This window comes from Scomber scombrus, chromosome 1 (assembly GCF_963691925.1).
Source record: "Scomber scombrus chromosome 1, fScoSco1.1, whole genome shotgun sequence".
Classification (NCBI taxonomy): domain Eukaryota; kingdom Metazoa; phylum Chordata; class Actinopteri; order Scombriformes; family Scombridae; genus Scomber; species Scomber scombrus.
The window spans coordinates 4,170,743-4,197,517 of record NC_084970.1 but is presented as its reverse complement, the minus strand read 5'-3'; the positions used below and the strand labels follow the sequence as shown (position 1 = coordinate 4,197,517).

Here is a 26,775-nt window from a genome sequence, read left to right as displayed (position 1 = left end):
TGCATTACAGAGCGCTTAAAGTGCATTACAGCGTCTCTGCGGCTCCTCCTCTCTTTTTAACACATATCCCACTTTAGCCCTTTTAGTTTTATTGGCTGCTCTAAAGAGCTCTGTGAATGGATCTGTCAGAGCAGACGAGCTCTGTCCATTTGAAGAGACGCCTCGACTGTGATGCGCGTTCGTTCAACGGCCTGCTGTGGATGCTGGCTCTTTAAAAAAAAAAAAAGGAGACCTCCTGTTTCCATAAATCACGTTGGACACTGAGAGGGTTAAGAGGTTACGTGGGGGTGGGTGGGAGGCAAGCTTCTCTGTGGTGGTATAGGAGTCTTATTAGAAGCTGCAGACCACACCCCATCCCCCCTACACCCCCCTCCTTCTCCTCCAGCATACCCAGCATTCTACAACCCCCTGTACTCTGGGCAACAGGCAGAAATAGACACTGGAGGGAGGGCTGATGGGGACACTTTGGCTGTGCTGATCTCACACTTGGTGATGTCTGAGGCGATTTCAGACATTCACCCTCTTTTCTCACACTACCACCCCGAGTTGCTAAATATGAGCTGGACTGAGTCAGATGTTGAAATGACGATCTTTCCTGTCTTACAACATATTTGTGTGATATGTTATCATGAATTTTAGGGGTTTTGCTCTGAAGGTGCCTGATAAGCCAACAGTGCAGTAAACATGATGTGACATACAGATGCTGTTCTGAGAGTTCATACTGTTTTCTTGGTGTGGAATGTGTAGCAACGAATGCAGTGGCCCGTATGAGCAAACACACAGTTCTGTTGTGTCTTTGGCATCCAAGGCCAAGAAAATGTTATCAGTCACTGAAAATGAGGCGGATAGCTTAACTACTGTCTTATTCAAAGGTGTACCTCCCTAGATAGCTACCAAACAAGCTTCCAGTATAATTGTGCCATTGGTAGTGTATCCTCTTGTCTCTTCCTCCTCTGTCTTAAGGGAACACATCTGTTTAAGTATTATATATTCCAATAAAATACATGCGTATCTATAAGATTGAACAGTCGGATATTTTGGCAGTCACATTGCCACTTCCCCTCATATTGCCACTTCCTGTTTACCATAAAATCTACTTTGAAATTTAGGCTCTTTGGTGGCCTCAAAACTCCCAACAACAGATTGAAACCGTATGCATGAAATCTTGGGATGAGTAGGATGTGTCCTAAGGAAAATGTTGTATCATTTTAACATCCCTGTATTGGGGGGGGGGGAGACATTCAAGAGATCAAATGATGAATCAATTAATTCAAAAGTTCCAGCAACACATGTAGTATAGAGCAACTTTATTGTTAGACTAACACGAGTTGCTTGTGGCCTTCATCAGGGTCATCACAGCACAAATACATAACAAATACAAACAGCATTTAAATGTCGTAGTTAAAAAGTGGTGAAAAAAAAAAATCAAGTGCATCAAGACATGTATCAGCCAATGGGGTATCTACTATGGTCATGTGACTTAAGGCCAATCTTTATCCCAGATAGGCAGAGAGGCAAGGGTAGTATCCAATGAAGAACATGGGTGACACCATATATCGTCCATAATCCCTTCTCCGTGCACCTTGGAGCCTCTACTCTGCTAATCAATCCAGAAATAATTGAAAGCCTGATTGCAGATTTTAAGTATTTCTTTATAACTAAATATTTGTCACTAAACAATCAATAATGAATGCCTCTGATTGGGGCAATGAGGAGGTTGGCATTTGTGGTTTTGAGTGAAATATCTTGACAAATATTAGACAGATTGCTCAGAAATTTAGTACAGACATTGTTCTCCCCCTCAAAATGAAGTGTAGTAACTTAAATCATCTGGTCAACATTTAAATTTGTCCAGCACTTTAGTTAACGACAACATACGTGTTAAACTAATAACCCATTAGCCTCAGTTGTACTGTATTTTGGGCTAAGCAGCAAATATGAGCCAGATAACCTGCCTAACTAAGATGGCGAAAATGGTTATTATTATACACGCTTTAAGATCAGTGTGTTAGCGTTGTCATTTTGAGCACGTTAGCATTATGACATCAACACTTAGCTCAAAGGCTCGCAGAGCTGCTAGAGTGACTGAAGACTGATACAGCCAATTCACATAGTGTTTTTAGAATAATTTTTTATGTCTGTCACCCGTGCGTCTCACAGAACAGATACGCTTTCATTTTATTAAATATATCAATCCACGCTGACTGCAAGACATGTGCAAGTGATGGACATCTCACGGAGAATTTTCACAATTTTTTATGCTGAGACATTTCAACATAAACATGACTAACAGCATTAATCGTGGGTTCCGTTTAAATGTCCTTGGAAGCCTCTCCAGTGAAGTAGCACACTACCATGACCCTGTTACTGATTAAGCGTGTCCTACTATTATTTGCCAAAGTGTCTGCTGTGAAATAGCTTAACTATAAAATACACCTCGCTATTAGTCTTTACTACTTGATTCTATGGCGGCAACTAAATGTTATTTTAATTATTTATATATAAAAACCTAGTTGACATGTTTAAATGAATTGTTACGTCTGAGTAACAGTTGGTACCAGTGGTATTCAGTTTACTATCATAGAAAAAACACCAAAAAATGACCGTAAAAACCGGTGTATAAGTCGAACCGGTGTATAAGACGCAGTCTAGTTTTATGGGGTGTCATGCTGGGAAAAACGCTTCTATTAAAGACTGGTTTATTTGAATGCCCCCCACTTTTAATTGAAAAAGAAAATTGCGTTTAAGGTGCGTCTTATACATCCGTTTTTACGGTACTTAAATGAAGAAATCCGTTAGCAAAATGATTGCTGATTTTTTTTCTGTCAACCCACTTTTTGATTAATTGAAACTACTCAATCTATAGTTGAGCTTTTTTTGTTTGCTCTGGGTGAAAAGTGGGTCTTCTATTCAATCAGTTGAAGTGACTCTCCAGTTCTAGATCTGCAGCCAGTCCTCTGTGAAAGCTACCTCTGACTCAAACATCCTATTGTGGCTCAAAGGCCGTCTCGTGGATTTGTGATGAACTAGTTTATTACTTTCTCAAGTGTGTTGCTGGTTGTGTTTGGGAGTCAAGTTCCTTTACACTGCTGCCCCAGAAACTGTAGCTAACCTGGGAGCAGGGCTGTCTCTGAGGTCTGTCAGTAGTAGCTGGTGTTACACCCAGTGTCCGAAATTAACTCTTTGACTCACCTGCCAAAAAGACCGGTGGGTGAAAAGAATCCACCAGACAAAACAATAAATGACTCCATGTTACTAATTAACAGTAGCTAACCTGGGAGCAGGACTGTCTCTGAACTCTGTCAGTAATAGCTGGACTGCTCTAGGCTTCCGTTACATCCAGTTTCCAAAATTAACTCTTTGACTCACCTGCCAAGGATACTGGTAGGTGAAAAAAATCCACTGGTTAAGCATATTTGTTTGCCGGCCAAAATAATAAATAACTTATTGTAAATGCCACCATATAATAGCTATTTAATTAACTGTAGTTAGCAGTTGAGTGGAGAGCTACGATGTTGAGTAGTTAATGTTCTGTACGGTAAACAGTGCCGTGAAACTAGGAAGTAAAAACTAGCATGTTAAAAACACACGTTTGTTTACACTGGGACAAACATAAGTAATAATTTCCTCTGAGTCATCATACCAGATATTTTATTACATGACTATTTTGGTAGAAACATGTAACTACTAGAGTTACTCACCAAACAGTAAATCTACCCACACTTGGGACTTGGTGGGTGTTGATTCGGATTCTTGTCACATCACAGTTAATATATAACTTCTTGTAAATTTCACCATATAATAACTATTTAATTAACTGTAGCTAGCAGCAAGTAGCAGGTGAGCGGAGAGTGGCGATATTGAGTGGCTTATGTTCCATACAGTAAATAGTAACGTGGAACTAGGACATAAAAACACATTTTTCTAAACTGGGTTGGTAGACAAACATGAGTAATAATTTCCTCCAAGCCATCATACCAGATATTTTTTTACATGACTATTTTGGTAGAAACATTTACCTGCCAGATTTACTGGCCAACCAGAAAATCTACCCGCATTCGGTACTTGATGCAGATTCTTGTCAAATCACAGGCAAAAGTACAAAAGCACAAATTTTGACGGGATTCCCTTTATTTATAATCTTTTCAGACACTGTAAATGAAATCCTCTCAGGAATCTGTTTAAACATGTTTTATTCAACCCACTTCTGCCTCAGTGACTCATCTTAGTGGTAATTCACGTGGTAAGAAGGTGGGGGGGGGGGTTCACATGAAGTTAGTAATTCTGTGTGTGTGTTTGTGTGTGTGTGTGTGTGTGTGTGTCTGTGTGTTGAATTTCTGCACTCTTGGCAGTTATGGTGTTGATCTGGTTGCTAGGCAGCAGCGGTGCTCAGCTCTGGAATGGAGATCACTGAGAGGAGGAGGAGGAGGAGGATGGGAAGGGAGCAGGGGTGCTGAGCCTGTTTTGGTAAAAATCTATTCACAGAAGCTAGTTCAGTTTAGATTTTCTGTTTTTGTCACGGGAAAGAGGAAGATATTTTAAAGATATATTAAAGTATGCGGACGATGAGATCCAAACCTGTATCCAGCGGAAGGGTGTTGTTCTGTCCGTCTGTGGTTTATTTTACAGCTGCTGTGTATATATTCTGGTGCTTGTTCCTGTGTGCCTCCTGAGGTATATGCTAACTCTGGTTATATTTAGGGTTTCTTTGTCAGAGGACAGACAAAAGACCTGGGGAAGGCGTATGTCAATGTAAACCACCCTAAAGAACAATACATTTATATAACAAAGTTAAACATCGCAGTGTGTGCACGGTTTCCCCCAGGAAACTCTGTAGTGGAGGAAACAAGGAAAGAAAAAATAAGCACAGGGTCTTGAAATGTACACTCAAAATATCCCCTCTACAGCACACCCCACTAACTTTAATAACTGGGTTAAAACTACGTGTTTAACTACGGGCGAAAACAACATGTTTAATTACAGGCTAATACTACGTGTTTGGGAAATACATTTATTCACTTGGTTTCTGAGTGTTGGATGAGACGATTAATGCCACTCTCAAATCTCTTTTAAATATCAAGCCATGAGCGTACTTACTTAGCTTAGCACTGGAAACAGGAGAACAGCTAGTCCACCTACCAGTAACTTTAAAGCTCACTAATTACCGTAAACAACAGTGTATAAGTCGCACCAAGACTGGTTTATTTGATTGCACCAGTAGCTATTCATTTATAAACATGGTTAATGGTCCAGTAATGATTTGCTTAACTGAACTGGACCGGTCAGACTGGGTTCGGATTAGGATATGAGTTTCAATTAAACCTTTTAAAAGAACACAGTAACTTTACATAAGCTGTATGTTTAGTTGAGTCCCAAAAACTCTTCATCAGAGCTGTCGCTGTGCGCAAATTTTGTGTCCAAGTCGAAGTTAGTTTCACCAAGCTCACTGTCCCCGAACTCTGTGTCAGTCCCGGAGTCAAACAAAGCATCATCCTCTGTTCCATCCAGTGGAAAAACAACAAAGTTAGTGAGTCTTTTAATCTTCAGATCTGTGCTCATACTGCTGATCGTCTGTGCGCTTTTACTCATCACGCTTCATCATCTGCTGCTGTCAGTTGGGTCAGTTTGGTCTGTAAATACTGAAACACATTGAATCAGCACCTGCCGGTGAACTCCGCCTGTTTTTTGTTTTTTTTCCGTACAACATACAGCAGTAACGGGTCATCAATAGACTATCTAGTTTCATTAGCTGCAGGCACAGTTGGAGTGTGCTTTACACAGCTGTTTACAGGATGTTATACTTAAGTGTGGACGCTCATATTGTTATCTTTGTTAGTTATTGTTATAGTTATCATTCTTAGTGTGAACGGCCTTTTACATACCTAAAATCATATCCAGATCCAACCTCTCTCTGTATTTTGCTGGTGAATAGGAAACACTGGTGTAAAAGACGAACCCCACTTTTCAATGAAAAAAAAAATTGCGTTTAAGGTGCGACTTATACACCGTTTTTTACGGTATTTAATTTATTTGTTGTATCTGTTCAAAAACTGTAATAGAAAAAAAAAATCAAATCAACCAGTAACATTCTGGAGTCTGTGCTGGCTGCACAGCAGCTGTTTCTGGCCAATGCGTAGTTTGGCTGGCACGACTCACCAGCAAACTGCAGTCAGTTTTAGACTTTGTACATATGATTTAAACGACACAAAGCATGTTAATTAGTATTGAGCTTTATATTCAACATACAGACATGAGATCGCTATCTATCTTATCAGCTGACTTGCTCTAGTTTGCAGCCTGTGCAATGAATGGCAGCATGCTTTATCTGCAGTGTCAGTAAAACATGCAAATATAAAACCCAGGCTGATGATAGAGTCCTGCAGTTATGATGACACACATCAACTGTGACGGGGTGTGGATCTGTTTTTATGTGCCCAATAAATGTGAAAGTGAACAAAATGTAACCAGGACGATGCGGTGTACCATATGAATGAAATGCATTGTATTGAAGTCCATGTGTCCTGTTGTGTGTGTTTGCAGCTTGCAGGAGGTGTAATCCTGGGCGTGGCCCTATGGCTGAGACACGATCCCCAGACTAGCAACCTGCTAGGAGTTGAATTTGAAGGAGCCCAACCGCCAAGCACCTTCTACATCAGTACGTATCTTAACCTTGTTACTCTGTGCCCGACTGTGTGCTCTAATGGAAAAAATCTGTTAGTGAAACTTGTGTTGAGAGAGGCCTTTCTGAAAAAAAAAAAAAAAAAAGCATCTGTTGCCACGCCAACCTCAATCACATGGAGAATGATGGTGCTACATTTGTTTTATTTCCACTCAACACTGCACTTTATACACCACAGTTAGGGTAACTATAGCAAAGAATACAGTACAATGCTCATAATGCTCATAGCTTATACACTAAGAGGAAATGTCACTGTGACAGAAGACTATCTATTTAGTGTCATATCATTTCCTGTTGTTATTGAATACAGGTTCAGTGTCTTTAGTTTGATGTGCTGCAATCACTAACAGTGAAGCAATAACATTAACTATTAATGTCTAGAATAAGTGGATCCTATTTGGTCTATAAGGCCCCTATTGATAAAGAACAATGGTATATTCATTTTTAATGAGTTAAAGGTTTACTATGCAGGATCTTCCTGGAAAACAATGTATAGACTCATATAAACGCTTCCGGGCGATTGTTTCACGCCTGTTAGGTTCTTAAAGCACAAATAAACAAGCATGAAATACTCAACAGATGATTCATTGTGGAGACAGACGTTTCTCCTTATTTATTTGTTACATCAAACTAATGCAGGGCTAAATACAAAGAGCAACAAGACACGTCTGTTTTTCTGTCATGTCCTCATGCGTATTGCTGTGGTTAAAGCACAGCAGCTGAGGAATGAGAGGCAGCGGTGGAAAGCTTACTCTTAAACAGAAAGCCTGTGAAGGAGATAAATGAATGACCAATAAGTGGTCCGCAGTGGTTTTTTAAGGTCACTTTTTGGTATCAGCTCAGCTCAGATGTGTGAAAGGTTTTTTCACACATCTGAGCTAAAAAGAGAAGAGCTTTTAATCAAGAATGGACGGACGGACTCTTAGGTTACTTCCTACAGGCAGCTTGAAACCAACATGGCACATATAAGCCAAAGTCAAAATGGCACAGAACGTGAATGATCTAAGAGCCCGTTACGATGGATTCACTTTTCATTTTTTATAAAAGATCTACTTTATGTATTTCTTTTTAAATGCAGCCCTCATTATAAGCCAATTGACATGAGAAAAGATTCATTTACAGTACTTAACATCTGTATATAACAGAATTTTAGTTTCTTCCATGTTGTTGGTTTACATACATAACTGTTAAAATGTTTCTATGTGTTGAAGCAGCATTACAGGCCATGCACCAGTACCTAAAGATAAGAGGTGATCCATCATGGACAGTCAGTAAATTACTCTTGGGACCCATCCTGTGGGTATTAGAGTAGATAAAAATTCTAAACTAGTTGGTGATAAGAATAGTGAATTTCTAAACTTTCAAAAGGATGATAAGGCTGAGAGCAAAAACTTGTACCACTTGTTCCTAATTATTTACTTCACAGTCAGGTGTTGTGTTGATGTGCTCTGAACACATATGTGCAAGCGTACTTTTCTTTTCCGCCCTTTTGCCATGTTCATGCCATTTTGCACAATGGCAGCGTCCCAGCAGACTGCCATTAGCCGCTGACATGATTAACAGAGCACCTGCAGAGATGGTCGTCCATCTGTCAGACTCTCCTGTCTGTATACAAAGAAGCTCTGAAGTTGTTAGTGTCCAGTAGGTTGTTGGTCACCACCTCCCTGACCAGCTGTCTTACTGCCTGCTTACTGAGTCTGACTAGATTACCAGCTGTACAAACACAGGAGGTCTCCAATTCGTATGTTTTCCTCAGAGCCATGTGTGGTGGAAAGTGGGCAGCCATGATGATCAGGACCTTAAAAAACTACTAGTCTTTTAGTACTATTTGTCTGTCTTGTTTGTTTTAGGATTGGTTGTTCTGATCTCCAAAACTGAATAAATATAGATTCTTCCAAACTGAATCATTATCCATGAATTCATTTTCATTATTATTATTGATACACTGATTAATGTCCTTGTCTACTAAACTTAAAAAAATGTGAATGATGTTTCACAATTTCCCAGAGCTCAAGGCGAAAGGTCTTCAAATTCACTATAATTGATTATCAAAATTAGCAGAACATTTTTTTGCTAAACAACTAATCAATTAATCGTCTAATAATTTCAGCTTCACATACCAGTGTCTAATCAGTCATGTACGCACTCACACATACAGTACAGTACAGGAAGTACAGGGAGAGCAGTGGACGAACTGACTGTCAGTGACCTGGACATGAGAATAATGGACTGGTGTGAAATATGTTGATGTTGAAACAGGGCGGCCCGGCCTCGCCCAGAGCACCAACCACTTATGACCAGGACTAACAGAGGACACACAGCTCATCATATGACTCCGTTCAAAGCTAGCGTTCCTGCATGAAGTTAGCCGCAGCATCAGCTCTCCCCTGCAACCAACATCGACGCCCACATTACATTAGATGCTTCCTCCCGCCTGCGTCAACATGAGTCATCCGCCTTGTGATGAAGAGGAGGTGAGAAGAGAGATGAAAGGGAAGAGATGATAGCGAGAGGCTTTTTATAGTTTTTAAAATAAGATGAGTGAAAGAGCCCTTTTTATCTAAAACACAGAGATAGGGGAAACGGAGCGGGTGTTGGAACTTTTATTTTTGCCGCCCTCCATGTCAGCATAGCTGTGGCCGTTCAATGAAAACCACTCACCACTCAGAGGGGAACTACTTAGGGGACTTTCTTCCAAACAGCCTCAATGATTGCATCCTACCCATTACATAAAGCCTCCCTCTCATTCCCGAGGAGGGGAGAAAAAAGGCCTGGTCGGTATAGGAAAAAATTCCTCACTGGCTCTCCCTTCTTCCCCCTTTCCCTCCTCCTTCTCTTCCTAAGCGGCCCCACCCCTCCTCCTCCCTCTTTCTCTGTGAAAGTTTTTTCCTCTCCTCGCTGCGCTCAGTTTCTTTCCACTGTCGCTCCCCCCACTTCCCCATCTGGTTGTGGTTAGTGTTTGAGTCGCTGTCTCTTTTCTCACTATTTTCCCCCCTAGTCCTCCCTCTACCTCTGTCTGCCCTTTTCCCCCTCCCCTCCCATTTCTATCCCTTGCCGCCGCCAGCAGCTTTTCAATATGGAGTCCTACATCTGCTTGTCTCCTTTCTCTTCACCCCTAAACACTCACAATCACCCAATGGCTGCCTGCTTAAACATAAATGAACTGACGACGTATAACTGAATAATCAGCTGAAAGTGCTCTCATGTTTTACTTTGAAATGAAATAAATCATGAATGCTTTTCGAGAAGCAAAATGTTGGCAGTTCCTCAAACTTTTGTGGCTGAGTCCAGTTTCATTAATTATCTTGGTAGCAAAGGAGTTGAAGGGTCAGTTCGTTTTTACGTTACGTAATCTTTACAAATTTTGAGGCAGTGTTGGAGAGGGGAGGCTGGTACTGAAGCGTAACTGATCTTGATCACAATTAGAAATGTTTTGTTTATCAGAGAGCAGACCTATGACTCTTACTTGCATACAAAGCCTCAATCAAGCAAAAGATGTCAAACTAGAACATTTTTTTTGCTTTAATCATTGGTTTTATCAGTTAAGATCAAAGTCAATACAGCGACGCCACTAAAAATGCGTCAGACAAGCAGATGATAAGACAGGCTATCTAACCATGAAAACATCCATCACAGTTTCTCATGACTGTCAATGTTTAGTCGAAATTCAAACTACTGTTCAAACGAGTACTTAAAATGAAACTGTTCATCTACCATTGAAAGCCCCGTTAGCCCAACAGCAAACTAAGATATCATTGTTCTCTTTGCTAACGTTAACTAGAGAAACCAAGCCAGCTGTTAACCATTACTGTTGAAACCAACCAACAGCTGAGAAATAATGTGTGGAGACTTTGTAGATTTAACACCATTGATGTAAAATGGTGGATAAGAGGGAGGCTATTAGGAGACTATGTAAAATACACCTGCCTTAAAATAACATTTGTCACTGAAGTCAGGCAGCAGAATAATTCCTAACAGAACGCTAACAGAACTTTTTGTTTAGCCTACATGGACTACAGATTAATGTTTGATCATTTACAGACAGACTTCTTGGTTCAACATTTGGCCCACTGTCCCAGTGCTATTGTGCTGTTATGTCAATAGAACATTTATTCAGCTCATGAAGTAATTTAATTTTTTAATTCGAGTAAGTCACAAGACTGTGAGCTTGTGATCCCAAGCTCTGAAATGGTTCTAACTGTGGTAACTGGAAGTTCAAAGTTGATGTGAATTACAACAGACAAACACTTACACTGAGTTAATAGCAGAAGATCAATGGATGTCATTTAATTTGATTATGGTTTTCACAGAGGAGCTGCACTCTGCTGTGGTGCAGGCTCCTACATGGATTTGCTTTGGAAATTTAAGCTAGTAAATGGGCACAAATGCTCTGACAGTTAATGTGGAGAACAGCTGCAAACACATATAAAAAACACACACAGAGATCCATCCCCCCAGTGAAATGCATTTTGCACACTCCAGCCTAATATTTAACCATGGTAACCATCACAATACCATACAACTGTTAATGTTCAGGCAGGGAGCAGGTAGTCCCAGCAGAACAACAGAACCTTCTATACTTTTAGTGACCTCTGCTTTCATGGGGTCACCATTCACATAAAGTGACCAAGACCAGTGAAACTTCAGGAAGTCATTACTTGAACTACTTGACTTTCCTTCCTATTCAGTAGTAAACCACATCGTTATCTACTTTCTAAGAAGCGAGTGTCACTGCCTCCAACAGAAGCACAACCAGCACGCTGGTGATTCCCAGAACATTTCACATGAAATCAGGATTTCCCTGAAGTTTCTGAAGGGGTTTAGATGCTCTTTTTATTTTAAAAAGAAACACTTTCGGGTAGTAAATGTTTTTAATTATCATTAAACATTCAGAACAGGATTTGAATAGATTTATATTTTAAATATAAAGTATAGTTTCTACAGCAGCAAGAGTAATATTCACAACAGCATAGTCCCTATATAAACGCAATAATATCCTCACTGTAAAGAAATCTAAAAATTGTCAGTAAAATAAGTAATGTTCCTGACAGAAAAATACTGTGTGAAGTTGATAGAGAATGAAAAACACGGGCGGAGGAGAGAGAAAAGCCATATTTTCAACTGCTCTGAAATTTGGCAAACTCTTGTACACTTAGCTGCTGGCTGAGACAAAGCAGCCCCTCCTCTAACAGAGGTACCTACAGGCAGTGAATCACCCCAGCAGCAGACGGGGGGGAGAACAGAAGACAGGAAGAATGACTGCAGATCTGCCAACACTCCTGTTTCCCGGGTTTCTCCCATATTTTCGTGTTATTTTCATTTTATTGTTTCTCCTGGGGAACTCCCATAGTTTACTTGGCCCTCAGTCCTTATTGTGAATAATCTTAAAACAGACGTTTCTGTGTGCTTGCCTGACATTACCCAAATTGCCAGATTGAGGAGGACAGAGGACAGGAGGAAAGACATGATGCATAGGGAACAGCTGTATACACGCCCCTTGAATTGGGTTGTGGTGACAGACCATAAATGACCCCAAAACACAGTAGAGAACTCCCAGCGTGATTTTCTCTCCGCTCATCTAGTTTAGGCGGTAGGGCTGGGCGATTATGGCAAAAATCAAAATCACGATTAATTGAACTTTTAACCTCGATTACGATTAATGAACGGTTATCTCCACCCTTGATGAACAATTATGTATTTTCACAGTTTCTTTTGTTTTGTATTTTACACTGCTGCCCTCACACATGAGTATCTTTATGGAGGTCAAATAATGATGTTTTAAGGTGTGACGCTGTGGTTAATGTCTAGTTTACTTGATTAGAACTATGAAAAGATCATGGTTTGGGTTAAAATGATCACTGGAGAAAATGTTTTACTTCCTTAAAGATATGCAACCTTTACTGTCATGGCAACAGTGAACACCACGATTAATTGACATGAGCAAGATTAAGTCGATTTGAGTTTCTAAATGTCGGTTTCGATTATTTTTCGATTAATTGCCCAGCCTTATAAGGCGGTGTGAAAAAACACTATGGTTTAGTGTTGTATTGGTTGGGAAAACCCTGCAAATCCAACATGACTCAGTGTAGCTGTATCGGGAAGTCTCATAGCTCTACCAGACCTACAGTGACTGTATACATACCCAGTGGTTTACTGTACCAAATCACAAAATTAGAATCTGAGTCAGAGGAATATTCCTGCACAGGGTTTCCTAGGAACCTACGCTACGTTTGGAAATGAATCCAGTAAGGGATTGAACCCTGAGATGTTTGACTTCAATGATTCATTCTACCCTTTATCCAGGGTTCAGCTCCCCATGTTCATTGTCACATCCTGTTGTATGTGCTGGATTATAGCTTTCCTTCACCATACCTTCACATTTCTAAGTATACAACAAGGTCTGATGTAACTATCTGTCAGAAATACAACAGGCAGACTTGTTATATTGTACGGTTTCGGTGTAGGATTAAAAAAAAGAAAGAAAACTAACTACAATTTCTTCTACAAATGAAGCTACTATAAAATAATACCAATCATACCACAACACAAAGCAATGTTGCTACACTAAATCAAACATAGAATCCTGCATTATGACATTATGATAAGTAACAAAGGGAAGGAGGAGGCAGTATAGTGCTTTAGACCGCATGTTTTCTAAGAAGAACATAATAGTATGACGTACCAGAAACACTGTTTTGTATTGGAAATGTCTGCAGGTTGAGATATTGACTGACCTGCATGATGTTCCTCCTTACAGGCCTTTTCCATTGAAGTTATCCTTATCTCTGAAATCCCCACAGAATATCTGATGTCATTTCATGGACAGCCTGCAGTATTATTAATAAACTTCCAAATCATAACGGAACAGGAAGCAGCAGAAAGGAAGACCTTCATTGTACAATAAACAATAGTAGGATAACTTAAACAAAGCAACTAAACACATCTGGATAAAATATTTGGAGTTACGTTATTATAATTGTTTAATTTTACGGAAATTCCACTTGTGAAATTGCTATATGTTGTGTGCGACAGTGAGCGGATGAACTAAGAATAGCTTTAATAGATCTTCCTGGATATTTGAGATAAAGGTGAAAAAGTCTGGAGACTGTGCGTGATGTGACGTACACAGTGTTGTGCGCTGAAGTGGAAAAAAGGATTTGAAAGACAAAAGTGATCATAGATATCGAAATTTTACACCAAAATGGAACAAGAAAAAGGAAGGTTGTAACAAATGATGGTGTTTATTTTATAGGCCTGGGACAATATACTTATCTCCCAATTCAATAGTATCACAATGCCTTGGTGCCGGTTTGATTCAAAATCAATTGTCGATTGAATGAATAGAAAAGGTGGCACCATTTTCAGACTCTCGCACCAGTATACTGTGTGCCAATCCATTCATTGTGACCTTATTCCAGTGAAATACAATATGATACATAAAGGGAACTGCATTAATTCATGAATTCATTAATCTTACGAACTTGTCTGCACGAGAGTAACAAACTGATTGGGAGATGGAGTGCTCCACTGTGTTATTAACATCATGTCTCCAGCAGTGAAGAGCAATGTCTTTGGGAAAGACATCAGTGTCCAACATGTTGAGCAGGTGCAGCTTTGTTGAGGTGAAACAGACTAAACAGCCATTTATTTTGTTTATCTCAGAGTTGGTTTAAATTGTTTAATGCCAAAAGCCAAGTATGGGAATCATTTCTTATTCAGAAGGATCACTGGATAGCATGTGGTCATTTTATTTGTGGAGAAGATCTCAACACATCTCTTGCAATGCTGCAACATACACAGGAATGGTATAATCCATCAGCTCCTCTTCAGTCAGTACAAGGGAATACTGTAGGTCTGATGAATAGAGGCAGACAGCAGAGGGCATAATAGGAGAGGATTCATGAGGAGGCTAAATCAAGACAGACAGGAAAAGACATTTAAGTAAATGGAATTATTGAGAGCATAATTTCAAATGAGCAAATGCAATACATAAAAAGGATGGGTGGTGGTTTTGCAAGAGGGAGAGATTGAGACAGCAGTGGAAGAGGGAGGGAGGGAGGGACTGTGTCAGACTGGAGAGCCACAATATAGGAGATGGAGGCACTGCTTGGTCAGTGGCCAAGATATCGATTTATAAATTAGCATTTGTGTGAGTGTGTGTGCGAGTGAGTGGCTCTGTGGGCAGAAGAGGGGTGGGGTATACGAGGTACGGGACCAGTTAGTGGTCCAGAATCGAATTATGTCTGAGCTGACAAGCAGGAGTAATGATGCTGGAGCTGAACACAGAGAGCTCTACTCCCCGATTCAAGCACAATAAGACGGTGAGAGAAAGCCCTGCTACTCACTGACATCAGTGTTTGTGCTTCAGTTGATGTCTACGAGCTTGAAAAATGTTTTTTAGTCTGATAAAGAGGAGGTTGGCAGTTTGTTTTATATGTAGCCCAAAATATTTAATATTAAATGAATTTAAAAAGATATAAAGTAAATAAGCATTAATATTTCCATGATGAATTATGAAATATTGGTTAAAGTAAAAGAAAGAAATTAGTTTCCTGAGGAACATCTTAAAAATAAATAAGCTGCCGAAATGACTGAATTGACCAACTAGTTGCTGCCTTTCACACTCTGGTTCTTCTTGATGCTGAGTAGCAGTCCAAGCGTGATCATTTTTTTTTACGTCTATATTGCCACACTTCACACAAGAGGCTAAGGCTATTCATGTCCCATTGGCTGAGCAAGTAGTTTCCTCTATTCCTCACTGTGCACATCCTGAGACTGCAGAAGCGTGTGGCGCTGCTTATATGGAATTAAAGGTAAATAACTCTGTCCCCTACCATAATGACAGTCTGTGTTTCTACAGAAGCGTAGCACCCACTCTCCAATCCCACCCTCTGCCCCCTTTATGCTATTAGTATAAGGGGGGTGCTATTATGTTATCATTTTATCAGTGGTATAACAATGATCTTCAAATGACAATATTATCGTTTATCACAATTATTTTTAACCCAATATATCGTCCAACAAAAGTAGTTATCGTGACCTAGTTATCGACATATCAGCTGATGATCTCATATATCTCGTGTGTGTGTGTATATATATTAATAATCCCTCAAATGTGGTTATCAAACGCTGCACTGAAAATGTAAACTTCACTGGGAATGTAATTATTATAAGTAACTATACATTTTTAAAAAACACAGAGAAAATAAACAATATATCTGTGATTGGCCATTATCCGCCAATAATATCAGCTGACTGAAATATCGGTCAGGCTCTACTCTGCAGTTACTTTTTTTTCCTTTTTCTTTTTTTAAAGTTTACTGCACTGAATGGAAACCAACCTGCTGGTTGGAAAAAGACATTTAACACAGGAAAGTCTTAGGCAGCCATGTGTATTTATAGAACTAAAACTTACAAAAACAGCAAATCAGCCTTTTAAATAAAAAAAAAAAGGAAAACAAAGCAGAAGTGATTTTCTCGTCTCCGGTCCCATCTTTCCACCCAGCTTTTAGCCTGACTGGCTCACACCAACACCAGACTGCTGACCTGAACTTTCAACAGCCTACTTTTCACTTCTTTCTCTCAGCTGTTGTACTAAAAAGGGCCAAATCACAGCTGGGTTTTTTTTTTTTTTTTTTTCACAACCAGAGAAATGAGTGTTTGTGATGAGACGGTGGAGCACATTCCCACACTTTTTTTCTTTTCTTTCCTGACATTCTTCATTGTGAGGAAAGTGTATGTGTGAGGAAAGAGAGAACAACTTGGTTTATTATGTGCGGAATTATAGAGCAGACAATTTATATAAGAAAACACCAAACAACTTCCTGTGAACATAACTGGAACATGACTCGCTTTATCCTACTGGCACGCAAAACATCATTGCGCCCTCTGCTGTCCATCACGCGTTACTGGACGCATGTAGGTATTTATATGGGGTGGAGGATATTTGTAAGTGGTTTGTGCTCTAGTAATAGCGGTTTACATGAACATGAGGATACAGTCAAGTACGAGTGTCCCTGAAGCAGTCCTCTCAGGCCCCTACTTGTTAATATACTGCGTCACCATGGATATTAATCAGCCTGTCCTTTTCTGTCCGCCCAGGTGTCCACATCCTGATCGGTGTCGGCGCTGTGATGATGGTTGTCGGGTTCCTCGGTTGCTACGGTGCCATCCAGGAGTCCCAATGTCTGCTGGGAACTGTGAGTCACTATCACACTTAGTTTATTTAGTCATTAACCAATGAGGGAAAACCCCAGCTTAGTGAAAGCCTTCTGCGTAACCCATTTATCCCATGTTTTCCTTCTTGTGCCACAGTTCTTCGCCTGCCTGGTCATCCTGTTCGCCTGCGAGGTTGCAGCTGGTATCTGGGGCTTCATGCATAAAGACACTGTGAGAGTGCAAACACACGCACACACACACACACACACACACACACTCCCAGACATTTACACCAGAGCTAGAAATAGGCATGCAACATTTAGCAGTACAGTAAATACAGGATGGAACAGTCATTAACTGTCATATTTTTTCTTTTACATATTCATAACATGACCTACTGTTTTATAAGGTGTTTAGATAATTGATTAGGTATTTACAGGTTTGAATGCCTGCCTACTGTCAGATTAACAGTGACTAGGATAACAATGGTTAAATTAAAGATTTAAATCCAGTTTGTACAAACCCCATTTTTCCTCAATCAGCTTCTTATTACGACCACATGAGCACAACATGTTCTGCCAAAGTCTAAACTTTTTCACTTCTTTCACATGACAGTTTCCTGTCTTTGTGTTTTTTCTTTTTACTCTTCTCACTGGACTGTTTATTGATCATCTAACTTCAAATTCTGCTTAATTTGTGAATATTTAATGCTGTATACTTCAGATTTTAGATTTGAAAGAGTTTTCAGCTATCCCTAAATTGACTTGTAATTTATAAAGACCACATTGTTTATAAAGCATTTTCCAACAGTGTATTGTGAACTGCGTGAAAAGTAGACCCCTCATTAATTTCAGTGGGATCTCTGCGCTGTGTCTACTCTGCCAACACTGGCCTCCTGCTAAAAAAACCCCAACAACAGTGTTGCATTCAAACTGACCCGGTTTAACATGTGCTGCAACACAGTGCCAAGTCTTTGTAATCAAACACATGCAAGCACACATTCCTGGTAGATTACTTTAAAGTTATTCTACAGTTAACCTCACGATCACTGATAAAAATGGATATATGGACTGTGGCCAGAGCTGAAAGATCCTGTCAACCACTGTGTTGTGGTTTAATATCTGATGAGCCTCCAGACTCATTGATCTATCACTCAGACCAGCCTTTTGATATTTAGTATTGCTGGGAACTTTTTTAAGCTAAAGTAAACTCAAACCTACCTGTTCAGCCTGGCTTTTGATTAAGAATGGTTTATAGTCTTTTCTTATTCTATTAGTTTTGATGATTTAACATTTAGTTTTACTTTATTTTATGTTATATGTTTAACCTAGTTTTATTCTAGCTTTTATGAAACTTTCTCTTTTTTATTTTATTTTTACTTCTGTTTTGTCTTAATATATTTTAACCTAGTTTTTTTTTTAAATTCTAACTTTTAAGAAACTTATTCTCTTTTTTCTAATTTTATTTTATATATTTTACTGTATTTACATTTTGTATTATTTTCTTTTGTGTGCATTGGTCTCAGTTTTTCCCTTTTTCTTTGTAATTAGTGCTTTGTTTTTCTTCCTTTTCTTTATGTTATCACTTGTTCTGTCTTATTATCAGCTTGTCAATCAACTGTGAAGCACTTTGAACTACATGAACCTGTATGAAAGCTGCTATATATAAATATAGTTTGATTGATTGAACAGAAAGTATTCAGTTTGAGGCAGAGCCCACAGTAACCTCTCTGTCCCTGTTTCAGGTGTCAAAGGAGATGATCAACTTCTATGACTCTGTGTACGACAAGGCCACGTTGCAATCTCTCTCCGACATGGACAAAGAGAAGACAAAGGCAGCTGCCTCTGTGCTCAAGATCTTCCACGAGACGGTAAGAACACACACTATGAAACGTATATTTTAATATAATGCAAAAAAATAAAAACATTAAAAAACCCTCCCTTGAAGGAAGGAAGAGATTGCAGTTAATCGATCAAAGCCAGCTCAAGTCCTCACTGCAGTCATCTACTGTGCACATGTAAAAATAAAGACCCTCAAAAAATCATGTGACAGCTGAGTGTTCAGCGAAGCAGCAGGTGTGCCTCTGACCCAGATACGTGTGACATGTTATACATCAACATCACCACAAGGTAGAGCTCTGCTGAATACGGCCAGTCACACATCTCAACAGCTGCACACTCAACAGATTATTACAGCAGTTCAATTTGTGAAGGCTGGAGTTTGTCCTTTGTATGCTTTTCCTTCATGGACATAACGCCTTTATTGCTGTGGCTACTGGACTATTTGCTGCATATAACAGTTCTCCAAGCAGCAGGAGCAGCGGATTCAGCCCCCCCCCCCCCCCCCCCCCCAAAAAAAGGAGGAAACTCACTGCACGGCTGCAGCTGTAGCGACTCGCTTTCAGTCAGCGTTAATTGTGAAGCGGAACACAAATAACACCAATCAGCTCTGACAGATGCCTCCCAGTGACTCAGTCATGCTGGTGACTGAGCCTGAGCAGCACCAGCACAGTCACATTACTTAAATGGACAGAGCAGCACATTACTGATCCTTATGTGTTAACTTCACTCCTCTGGTGTCAGAACAAGCTGATGAAATAATATCTGGTTATAAACATGAAATTAAACCTTGTGTGATAGAAATTATGTCAGGTTGGTAAAAATAAGACAAAATGAGGTGATTTAACAAGAATGTTAATGATATGAGTTATTACTGGTCACTAACCTTTTAGTGAGGAACTTCCAAAATACACCACACACACCTGTATTTTAACTAGAGCAACAAGTCATATATTGGTTGCCAACTATTAAATTAATTGCCATTGATTTTGATAATCAATAAATCATTTTGAAAAGAAAAAAAAAAGACATTCTTTGATTCCAGCCTCTCAAATACTAACAGTTTCTGGTTTCTTTAGTCCTCTGTGTCACCATATTCTAACATATTATGGACTGATTAACTAATTAATGAATTGAGAAAATAATCAGAAACAGATGAATCAATGAAAATGAAAATGAGTTGCAGCCGTAGTTTTAACAGCTTTATGCTCTGATGTATTGGGTGCAATCCAAGCACTTGTGCTGATGTACGTGTGTGTTACCATGGTTACCAAATGATCTTGCACTTTATTTTATCAGCAGATGGACTCATAGTAATTTACCAAGCAAAAACAAAGAATAAAAGCCTCAGATTTCCTCAAAGTGCATCAAACAGATCAGGTGTTAAAGCACCATAACTAAGAAGATGCACAAAAAAAGGTCACAACTTACTGATCAGTTGTCAGTAAAAATCTGTGGAAATATACAGTATAAAATGATGCAAACACAATAACAGTTTGTTCTATGTAGTGTTATGTTTAAGAGAAATGCAGAATGTAAAATAATGAAAAGAAACAACTGTGAATTAAAGAAACAAACATTTTATAGGCTGTGTAAAAAAATCACCAGGCAAATTGTATAACTTGAATAAATACCCTGTAACATACAGTAATTGGAGAACACTGTTGTCTTTGTGTTTCAGCTGAGTTGCTGTGGTAAAGGAATAGGAACTGGGGTCTTCACGTTCCTCACAGACAAGCTTGGTCTGACTGATGTGTGCCCCTCTGGTGGAGCTTCAACCGTAAGTGTGATCACAGTGTTTTGGGGTTGTTGTTTTTTTCAACCACTTTCATGCAGAGGAACTTCTATTATAGCGTGTATAATATCATATTAACGATTTTTGTGATACAATAAATGCTTTGGAAATTCAACTGAGAAACGTGAGAGTCAAACGCCAAAGATTTCACCCATTCAGTGCAATAAGAATTGCTTGGCTTGCGCATACTCAAAAAGTTTATAACCCACTGAATATTTGCAGTAGTGTTTGCCTCGCTGGCCCTGCCCACAAGTTTCCGCTCAGAACACGGACTAGTTTTACATATATAAAACCTGGATCAAAAATTCATGATAGAAAGAGTCATAATTGACCTTGTCTGCTGTTCGAGGTGTGTCTCTTTTACAATGGTGGTCTGTGTGGAAAATGCTTTTCGGGCCGCAGGGGGATTTTTTTAAAGCTGCAATACTGCAAGTGGCCACTGGGAAAAATTGTCTGACCATTGTCTACCAGTGCAAAATGTAGCCATTTCTTTAAGGAGTTGTTCAACGGGGTAATAGACTCTTTACTTTCTTGCAGCATTAGATGAGAAAAAAAAGCCTGGAGATGATTCACTTAGCAAGAATACAGACTGGAAGCTAGCTTGACTCTCTCCAAATGTACAGAGGGGATACATGTTAAACTCTTTCTTGATGAATTACAGTTTATCGATCCACCCATCTCTTCTGTGCAGCGTCTCTGCTGGTGGCCTGGAAAACACACAGTGACAACATGATTGGCCAAGAAATAACTACACAGGGAAATTTCCTGTGAAACTGTAACTTGTAGTTTTTACATTACTGTTTACTGCATACAGATTAATGAATATTTAACTTAGTAATTGGTGAGCTTTTGAGGTGTTGGTAGATGTATTTTTGACAGGATAGCAGTTTCCCTTTGCTTCCAGTCTTTATGCCTAGATTAACTAATGCCCTTCTGGCTCCAGATCCATGTTTAGAGCACAGTCATGAGTTTGGTATTGTATGTAGAGCTCTGTAAAGGTTGAGAAACACTGATGTAAAGCAGTTGTCTTTCGATGGGGTAATAAACAGAGCATATAATTCCAATTACATTTGTGATGTAAAAACATTGAAGGCTGTTTTTATGGCTGTAGACTTAAGTCAGCTGCTTTAGTGCAAACTTTCAGTAGAAAGATATGCAGGGAAAGTTGTCTGTATTTAGACTTGTGCTTGCTCTGGGTATTCAACTTGATTTCTTGGCAGCACATTCACATTACTGAAATGATCTGAGTCCAGTCCAAGCCTCCCAGCCTGCCAGCACTGTTCGTGTTTAGTTTTCTGGAAGTGATGTTTTCCTGTGTGTCAAGTCAAATGTGTTAAACCAACATCAGCTGATAGGAAAAGTGGATAGATTTATTTCTCTTAAAAATATGTTTTTACTGTATGTGTAATCACAATAGACCAAATACCAGACACATGGTTACCTATTGTGAATGTTAATTTAGATAAAGCATGTTGTATTAAGATTAGAATAAGTTGATGAAATAATAGTAGTTGAGTGCTAAATAAATCAAACTGTGTGTCTACAGCCATGCTAGCAGCTAGCAAGGCTGTACTTAAGCACAGTGGAGCTTTGAGCTACATGCTAGCCTGCTCTCAGTGACCTGCTGATGGTAAAGGTAGTTTTTAGTATATTTTAAGTAGATGTGAAGCTTATATTTCCCTGTTGAGCTGTGGTGGAAGTATAGTAACAAAAAGACTTTGGCTCTAAAAACACTGTAACGTTGAAACATAGAAGACTTGATTTGACTCATTTGGACGGCTGAAGCTTCATATTAGCTTCACATCAACTTTTAAATAATTTTTACACAAAAGGAGGACTTTGGATTTAGTCCTCCATCACTTACATTGTAAGTACATTATTTAATGGTCAGTATGAACAGGAGGAATGATTACAGCAAAAAGTATGTGTCAATGTTCATTTGGGCTCCTGACTGAAAAACAGTGAACCCATCCTTTAATGTCACATAATGAAGTACTTACTCTGAATACAGCCCTGAATGAACAAGAAGCCAAACTGCTCACTGGAATAATGATAAGACTAATATGTAGTTTTCCTATTGACCTCAAAATCAATAAGCAAGATATAAAATAATATTCTGATGATTTTTCCTTTGCAGAATTGCCACAGCAGGATCAACGAATTGTTCTCAGATAAGATTTATCTGATCGGTATCGCTGCTCTGGTGGTTGCAGTTATTATGGTGAGTTTCAATAATATACTGTGTTTCTTCAAAAGCATACAGCAGGTGCACACCATTGACACGTACCGTGAATGTGTCTAGACACACACTGACAGCTGCAGCCATTACATCATTAAATCCTAAATATAGTCAAGTAGTCATGGCCAAGGGTGTGACTGCTCTTTTACTGCATCGATGCAATTATTAAATGGTTGTAAATAAAGCATGTAAATCCTGTAATATAAAATATAAATGATGCTTGTTTAACTGCATCAGTCACGTAAAAGATACAAGTACAATGAATCTCTCTGACTTCAGCAGCAATCAGTGTGACATGCTTTTAATTAGACTAATAGCACTTAAAAACAAACTGTGAGCCCTCTCAGACTAATTTGATCACACCATATTATATGGTATAGCTATCTAAATGTCTGAGACCTGAAATTACTTGGCTAGATTAACGTATAAGGCTAGTGTTATTCTGCTTCGTTTTGTTTTTTCCCTCCATGTGTGTTCAGCAGTGGATGAATACACATTTGGTGCTCTAGTGAGTATTTCTGGCAGCAGAACAGTGTCTGTGGGAGTGTTTTTATGGTAATGAAGGAGCATCAAGTGTGACTCAGTGATGTGCTAAAAAAAAAAGGGAATATGACTATTATCCTTCCTCTTGTATTATTTTGAAAGCACAATCTGAGTCTTCATGGGGAACATATTTCACATTCTCACTTGTCTTATGTTCATCCTCCTAGATCTTCGAGATGATCTTCAGTATGGTGTTGTGCTGCGGGATCCGCAACAGCCCGGTCTATTAAAAAGTAACGGGTCATTTTGGCCAATGAAGGAAGGGCGACCTCACCGTCTCCATCTCATTCTCTCTCTCCTCTTCTTCTTTTTCTAAGCAGCAAACGTCACATATATAGCTTGCTGGATTTAGTCAGCTCTTTGAGAAGACTACGTAGAACATCCTCCATTGAGCTCTTTTTTATTACACTGTCAATGATTTTTTTTTTTTTTTTTAGTCACAGATGTTGTTATGCATATTTGACCAGTGCTATTCTAACCTGATATGTAGATATTATATCACATTATGTCACACGTGATTTACATGTACCATCTCGGTGTAGCTGGTGCTTTAATCTTTTAGTGTTGAATTAGTTGTTTACTGCTTCCTCCCCCCATGAACATGCCCTTATATTCTTGGTTTTAAGGATTTTTTTTTTCACTGTTTTATGTATAAACTGTACATACATATATATATTAACAGTGCTTTATGACAGCCTGAGCATGAATATTGTATTACAGTCTTCTTCTGTATTCTTCCTGCACTCTTTTCTTGTTTGCCTTGCTCTAGACTGAACCAGATGATGGTGTTAAAGACTGGCACTACTGTTGGCCTCACTATGTCAGAGAGAACATACACACACTAACACACACACTGTCCTACAGACCATACTCTATGATGTCTGCAGGACTCTTGGGAGATGGAACCAAATTTCTAATGACCCGATGTCTGTCTGTTTTGGCTCCATGAGGTTATTTGTTAAGTTGTCTTTGGCTGTTTGTTTATCACGTGTCCAGAATTGTCCGAGACCTCAGCTGCATCAATCATTTTAAAGATTTGAAGTTGCTTAAAGTTGCAATTATTCTTACAAACCATCCATTGGCAAGTTTGATCCAAAAACACAAATTTCTCCGATTCGGCTCTGAATGAATCACAACTAAACATTTTGTCAATGTGATTTTAAAAAGAGGACATATCAGTAGTAAACCTCTTTTAAAAACAGAAATAATAGGTATGGTGTTATCATGGCAATCTAACTGAGAATCATCATTTTACCTTAAAAATGAGGTTGAAATGTTTGTGGAAACTAGTGATGATTCCATGCAAGGAAAGATGCATCTAAATTTAAAAGGTTTTATGCAACTGTGCACTTATTTGTGGAGGTAATATGCTTAAATGAGCAGTGTGTGTAAGATTTAGGGGCGATGTATTGGCAGAAATGGAATATAACATTCATAAGTATGTTTTCATTCTTGTATAACGGAGCCCGCCATGTTTGCACCACTGTGTTTCTACAGTAGCCCAAACGGGCAAACCAAACACTAGCTCTGTAGAGGGCTTTCATATTTTTTTCATGTTTCGCGGCCATTGTAGGTTCTCCTAAATGCTTCAAAGTGGAGGACGAGGAAAGGTGTATTCACTTGCAATTTTCAACCTTGTCACTAAATCCTACACACTGGTCCTTTAACGCTATAGTTGTTTCCTTAATCAAAGGAGTTTCAGTGAAATATGACCCATAACATTAACACCTAATGTGACTGTCGGCATGAGATGCACCTGTTGCATTCATGTATCATGTTTTGTGCTTTTTCCAAAAAACTCATTTCCGTCCACACTTAAGCCATCACTGTCCCTGGTTGCTCAGCTCTCAGCCTTGCTTATAGTGTCACTCACAGAGGAAACGCATGCAAAACTGTAGCTAGTGTAGCAGTGGAAAAAGCCTCAGTTTGGTGTTTGGAATCTGAACCTGGGTTGCCTTGTCTGGTTAAGTCTAGCCAAATCTCATCTAACCTGTCATTTGTACTGTCGCGTTTGTGTGTGCACATACAGAACACGGGTGAACACAATACCGTGAACACAGTTAAACACAGTTTAACTGAACTGTGTCAGACGCTGAGATGTATGGAGGCTTGTGCCGGCCAGAAAAATAAGAATCGGTGATGATTGTGATAATTCACTTTCTTGTTTGAGGTGAAAGGAGAAAAATAATGCCACTTTTTACGTTTGATATAAAGCTAGAATCAGCAGGAGATTAGATTAGTTTAGCATAATGACAAGAAGCAGGGCGAAAAAGTAATGGTCCTTACAAAATATCACATTTTCTCAATGGATGCATTGAATCTTGTTTGTTTTAATCTACGCACCAACAGAAATGTAAAACAACACTGTGGTTTTAGGGTGGTGGGATGCCAGGCCAAGAAATGTATGTTCATGATATTGTGCCTGTTTGGTCTGTCTCAGGCTGATTGCAGTAGTGGTATGTGTACCAGCAGAGGGCAGCGAACTCATGTTAAATACTACAGAGTCATCCACAAATCAGCTTTCACCACCTGCTGAAATTCAGCCAATCAGAAAGCTCCCAAAAGGGCAACTAAACATACCGATTACCCAGCTGCCTCTGACAAATGACACCGAACCGCTCAGTGTTCTATGTTTCGCACGTCATAAACACACACTCACTTTTAGCCATATCATCTTGTGTAACCATTCATATTATCACAACTTTTGTCAACCAACTAAAACCTTGTCTTGTTAATGTGTCATGCTGAGAAAGTGAAAGTGTCTTGTAATATTTACAGCTCTGAAATATTGTACTAAAAATCATGAAGGCTGTAAAAGGACGATGTCTGCCTTTTTTTCTCTTTGTATTGTGATATCTTTGTCTGGTACGTCGTCAAAGGAGTGAACAGAGGGTGGAAGATTTTGTGGCAGTGGCGACTGAGATGAAATCAAACATTTAACACAACAGCCTATTTCTTCCCCCAGAAATCATTGAAAATAGTATTACAACCTACATCAGTCCAGTAATAGCCAAACTGTGTTCCTCTGAAAGTATTGTCCATGTTGCTGCCTTTTGAACTTGGTTACTCTCAGAATTCACTGCCACTTCAGTCTCAACCCTCTCTACTCTTGTAGACTGTGGTTTGCCCAAGTATAAAGGGATTAAATGTATTTTACAAATAAACAATCACCTGGTCTTGTCTTTTTCTTTGGGATCCTTTTAATATGGAAAATGAGATAACAGTAAGACTTAACAAAATTCAATCAAGCAGTTCTGAACTATGCCACTAGAGGGTGCTGTGTTAAAATAAATCAGCACCAGTGCAGCATGTATACAGCAGGTCATCCTGGGTGAGAAATGAAGGGACACAACACAACACAACAAGCTTCCAGCAAAGCTCTCAGAGCTTCCCAGGTTTGTGGAGCTCCACAGGAGGGAGGGAACAACTTAATTGGTATTTTGATGATGCTGGTGGAGAGCGAGCACTCCTACACCAAAAACTCCCAGATGGTGTTCAGCTGGTTTGAGGTCATGTGACTGAA

The 26,775-nt window shown here is 39.3% G+C and overlaps 1 protein-coding gene across 1 annotated transcript in view; it reads left to right on the top strand.

The window, feature by feature from the left end:
- Positions 1–26,419, top strand: part of cd81a (CD81 molecule a) — a 30,647-nt gene extending 4,228 nt beyond the window's left edge. The window contains exons 2-8 of the mRNA XM_062419480.1: positions 6,541–6,655; positions 16,781–16,878; positions 16,994–17,068; positions 18,582–18,707; positions 20,357–20,455; positions 22,608–22,691; positions 23,420–26,419. Of these exons, the coding sequence (XP_062275464.1) occupies positions 6,541–6,655; positions 16,781–16,878; positions 16,994–17,068; positions 18,582–18,707; positions 20,357–20,455; positions 22,608–22,691; positions 23,420–23,482 (660 nt within the window). The 3' untranslated portion in view covers positions 23,483–26,419. The remainder of the gene's footprint in view (positions 1–6,540; positions 6,656–16,780; positions 16,879–16,993; positions 17,069–18,581; positions 18,708–20,356; positions 20,456–22,607; positions 22,692–23,419) is intronic.
- Positions 26,420–26,775: the final 356 nt, after the last annotated feature.